At 46.3% G+C, this 5,000-nt stretch overlaps 1 protein-coding gene across 1 annotated transcript in view; it reads left to right on the top strand.

Moving 5' to 3' along the window:
• The window catches only part of LOC123518402 (nuclear receptor subfamily 2 group E member 1-like), a 14,146-nt gene that overhangs the window by 6,081 nt on the left and 3,065 nt on the right, over window positions 1-5,000 (top strand). Inside the window, 3 exon segments of the mRNA XM_045279215.1 lie at window positions 460-595; window positions 4,812-4,972; window positions 4,974-5,000. The exon segment at window positions 4,974-5,000 is cut by the window's right edge and continues 219 nt beyond it. Coding sequence (XP_045135150.1) covers window positions 460-595; window positions 4,812-4,972; window positions 4,974-5,000 — 324 coding nt within the window.

Genomic DNA, 5,000 nt, shown 5'->3' with positions numbered 1-5,000 from the left:
GTGCCTCAGAGTGAATTAACACATGAATCAAACGGTAATCAAATTTTTTAGCTAAGTACTTATTCATGTGAAACGAACAAGAATATCATTTATTGTTTTGAATTTATGAATCTATTTGCATTTATGTTCATACCCTTGAATATTCTCGGTATTTTTTGTGGCTAGTTGTGTCTCCAGCTGTACACTCTCTGCCCCGTATTAAAAACGATAAGGTCTTTCACCACAATTATTTTCAAAGGCAACATAAATCATTAGGTTGGTTCTCAGAGTTTATACTATTAATAAAACAAAAAATCCTTTAAACTTTCACCAGAGGCGTAAAAACACAACCTTCAAAGCCCATGTTGTATCATATATAGCCTTTTGAAAGTGATGGTGGTGTGGCAAAGAGTGTTTCAGAATATAGCCCTCTCTGTCACTATATGACACTGACGCGCCGTGTTTTCCCTATCTCGCCAGAGGTCCATCAGAAGACAGCGGCAGTATGTGTGCAAGAACAAGGCGGAAGGCGGCTGTGTGGTGGACAAGACTCACCGCAACCAGTGCCGTTCGTGTCGCCTCTCCAAGTGTATGCAGGCCGGCATGAACAAGGACGGTGAGTGATAGGACGGACGAGGGTGAGGGAAGTGAGGGGAGGTGAGGGAAGTGTGAGATAATGCTGGGGATTAGAGGGTGAAGTGCGAAAGAATGGGAGATTGCAGTGAGTGGTATGACAGGCGGAAGGGTTATAAGCAGGGAGTGGAGAGGCGATGGTTAGTGTTAGTGTGGTGATGAAGGACGTTATGGAGATGTGAATGAAGCGAAGGTTTGACGGACACAAAGGAGAATTACGACCCTGGTGGCTGTTGACTTACGTGACAAAGACACACACACACACACACACACACACACACACACACACACACACACACACACACACACACACACACACACACACACACACACACACACACACACACACACACACACACACACACACACACACACACACACACACACACACACACGCACACACACACACACACACACACGAATATATTTCCTCTACCTTTGGCCAGAAAAAAGAAAAAAAAATCGCAAAACCCAACAAGAATTTCAATAAAAAAAAATTAGTGAAGACACGAACGCAGAATCAATCAGTATCAATTTGCCTTCACTTACTGAGGAGACAGAGAACGACAGAGGTTGATACTTACACACGAGAGGGAGGGCAGGGAATGTGTGTTTTGGGGATAATGGTGGATGATGAACAGAGAGAGAGAGAGAGAGAGAGAGAGAGAGAGAGAGAGAGAGAGAGAGAGAGAGAGAGAGAGAGAGAGAGAGAGAGAGAGAGAGAGAGAGAGAGAGAGAGAGAGAGAGAGAGAGAGAGAGAGAGAGAGAGAGAGAGAGAGAGAGAGAGAGAGAGAGAGAGAGAGAGAGAGAGAGAGAGAGAGAGAGAGAGAGAGAGAGAGAGAGAGAGAGAGAGAGAGAGAGAGAGAGAGAGAGAGAGAGAGAGAGAGAGAGAGAGAGAGAGAGAGAGAGAGAGAGAGAGAGAGAGAGAGAGAGAGAGAGAGAGAGAGAGAGAGGTTGGGGACCACTCGACGAGGAAGAAGTGTTAGTTCAGCCACCTTCTGCACGTGTCTGTCTCTTCGTCTCTGCCTTTTGCCGCCGCTTTCCCACCGCCAGCCTCACCAGCCAGCCAACCCTTGCCCCACTCACCAGGATCTGACTAAGCCCTCTTCTGTTTTCCTTTACCACTCTGATCTGTTCACGCTTCTTTTTTTTCTTTCCCGCCGCCCCCCCTTATCTCTCTTGAAATTCCCTCCCTTGTCAGTTCCTACTTCTGATTACCCCACTCGTTTCGCTTCAATCTTAGGCCATGGTCGAGTTTCAGATTTTTCTTCTATTTGATATGAGTTTTTTAGAGGGTTTATTGGTTACTCTTTATTTTATCATATTAAGCGACCAGTGATTTCTAACTCTCTCTCTCTCTCTCTCTCTCTCTCTCTCTCTCTCTTCGTGCAATTGTTTATGTTATCAGATTCAATGATCACATTTTTTTGTGAGAATCTGCTCACACAATGTATGTACATTAGTGTGTATTTATCTTCCTTCTTATTCCACATCTTGCCTCTTTTCCTCCTTCTCCAACTATTCCTCCTCTTCTTCCTCGTCCTCCATCTTCGTTTATAACTCTTTCTCCTTTTCCTCCTCCTCCTCCACCTCTTTCTCTTCTGGAACACACTGACATGACTTACACAACAATTAACAGTACCAGTGGTGATCGTACATATCTGTATAATATTACTGTATCTTTCCACGGCGGGAACCTTCAGTCAATCTGAGAAAGAGAAAGAGATGCGTGACAGTGTTGAGACGGTGCTGGCAAGTGTTTATTCTTTAATTACCGTGTGATTCTTATGAAAAGGTACTTGAATATATATGTTTGGCTGTCAATTATACTTATTGTGGTATAAATATTCTCTCTCTCTCTCTCTCTCTCTCTCTCTCTCTCTCTCTCTCTCTCTCTCTCTGGCCTCATCCTTAACACCCCATTGGCCTGCCCTGCACAGCGACCGTTGAAGAGAGCAGCCTCCCTCACCCCCCGGCCGCCGCCGCCACCCCGCAATTACCCCGGCGCGCTGCGGGGGGCGGCGAGAAGCTCTGGGCTGTCCTCACCCGCTGGAGCCTCAGGGAAGCACTGGCGGCGGTGTAATTGTATCCCATTGAAAATTCGTGTAGTTTCATGCATAGGAAAACTTTGCTCTCTTTGATCTACACGTCGGCGGGTCGGTGTGGCGGCGGTGAGGCTGGAGCTCGTTGGCTACCCCGCCCCCGTGACAGCTCCATAAAAGGCCGTAAGTGGCAGCGGGTCCTGGATCCGGGTCATGTTACGGGATGCCGCCACTATCAGCCAAGAGTAACTGGAGAGGCAAGAAAATAGAAGGGAAAGAAGAAAGAGAGGGAAAAGCAGAATACACGCCGTCCACACCCACTTGAGGGAGCCTGGACAGTAACGCCAGCCTGCCCAGTGTTGTGAGGGAATAGCTCCGGTGCGCTTTCCTCCTCCCATATGTGGCTGGCCGAGGCTCAGCCAAGTCTTGTCCCTATAGAAAGCCGCCTGTAAGTACGCGGCACAAAGACGAGTAACGCACCGTAACCTTGCCCGGCGGGGTTTGGTGTGGCCTTGGCGTCGCTCCCCGTGTCGTGCCCAACACACCGTCAAGTCACTGAATACTTTCCATCAACCGTTTGGGAGGACCATCACGACTCCCCTTCCCTTTTTATTATGTCAATGCATTCCTCTCTCTCCGTGAGTTGCAGCATTAGTAAACCTGATGTTCAGAGTCCTGTGTGTTGCCTATATGAGTGGCTTGCCCTGACAGTCACGGTACAAGCCAAGCCAGTCTAGTCGCCGCCGCTGTCACCGCCACGCCTCCAGCATCTCCTGTCTTCGTCACGTTCACACGCCCTCCACACGACCCGCAGGTTCCCAGAGTGGCGAGAAGAATAGGGAGATTTCAAGATTATTTTCAAAAGCTCTGCTCCTGGCTTTTTGGGTAGTGGGGAGAGGGAGACGAGGAGGGAAGAGAGAAGGGTGGGGTCACTGCTCACCCGTCACAACAGGCGCCCGCCCTCCCCCACCCAATCTCTCTCTCTCTCTCTCTCTCTCTCTCTCTCTCTCTCTCATCACGCACCGATCTAGTTTTTTCAGTGTACTCCAAAATTTGTGTTAAAGTGGCACACGTGGAGAGAGGATAAACTTGAAAGAGAGGAAAGGTAGGTGTGGATGCTTGTCAAGGGAGAGACACTGGGTGTGAAAACATCTGCCTTCACACTTGCATGAGACTGTATCTCATCCAAGGTGAGGAGGCGCGATATATATATATATATATATATATATATATATATATATATATATATATATATATATATATATATATATATATATATATATATATATATATATAGTAGGTACGAAGGGACGCTCAGGAAGAAGATGGTACTGTGAAAAGGTTCAGAAAACATTCTTGCGCTGAAGCTCGGCACACGATGAGGGAGGCTGAGGAGGAGAAAATGGAGGGTGAATAGAGCAAAGCTGTGGATGAAGACCAATCCGCTTGTATGAAGACAAAGGTGAAAGCAGCGGAAACGGCAAAATACAAGGCTGGCGGAGGAAAAACAGAGACGTAAAGGCACTTAGCAGAAGGAAATGAAGAGAAGGAAGGGTAAAATGCAACAGGGACTGAAAGCACATAAGCGTTGAGCAGTTCTATTTGATTCAGCAGCACAAATGTGGGTCGGAACAGCCCCACCACGTAATAGAGAAAGAACATACTAAAATAAAAAGCATCACGAGGCAGGGTCAGGTTGTTGACACCGAATCAATGATAAGCTTTACAACAAGATGTATATAGATTTGTGAACGAAGAAGGCGAAATAATAAAGAATGGGTAGACATGTTTTGTTCAGGGATTGTTATGTGCAAAATCTAACGGTTTCTTACTCCATTATTCTTTTGTACTTATGCTTGGTTCGTTTTTATCATGAAATGTTTGATGCTCAGATTCTGAGTATGACTTGCACCTTGGTATCAAAAACAATTACAAAATATTTGATTCCGAAGATTATTTGCTCTCAAACAATTTTTTTAGAAAAAAACATTAACTCTCATATAGACACACAAAAATTTTACAACATAGAGAAATTATGTTATCTAACGACACATTTTCATTTATCATTTTTCCCATTTTATACATAAACGCACAATGTTTTTCCTTTCAAGTATTGCCTTACTGACTTTCTTTTTTTTATTTTGTTTATATCCACAGCCGTCCAGCATGAGCGAGGACCTCGTAACTCCACGCTCCGCCGCCAGATGGCCCTCTACTTCAAAGACCCGAGCCCAGAGGCACCCACCAGACCCCCGCCTCGTCCCCGCAGCCCCAACACTCCCCATCCTGTCACCACCACTGAACTCCCCCACCAGCGTCCCCCACCTTCCTTCTCTCCCAACTCTC

The sequence above is a fragment of the Portunus trituberculatus genome, chromosome 43 (assembly GCF_017591435.1).
Source record: "Portunus trituberculatus isolate SZX2019 chromosome 43, ASM1759143v1, whole genome shotgun sequence".
NCBI classification, from domain to species: Eukaryota; Metazoa; Arthropoda; class Malacostraca; order Decapoda; family Portunidae; genus Portunus; species Portunus trituberculatus.
This window is presented reverse-complemented; position numbering and strand designations above follow the sequence as displayed.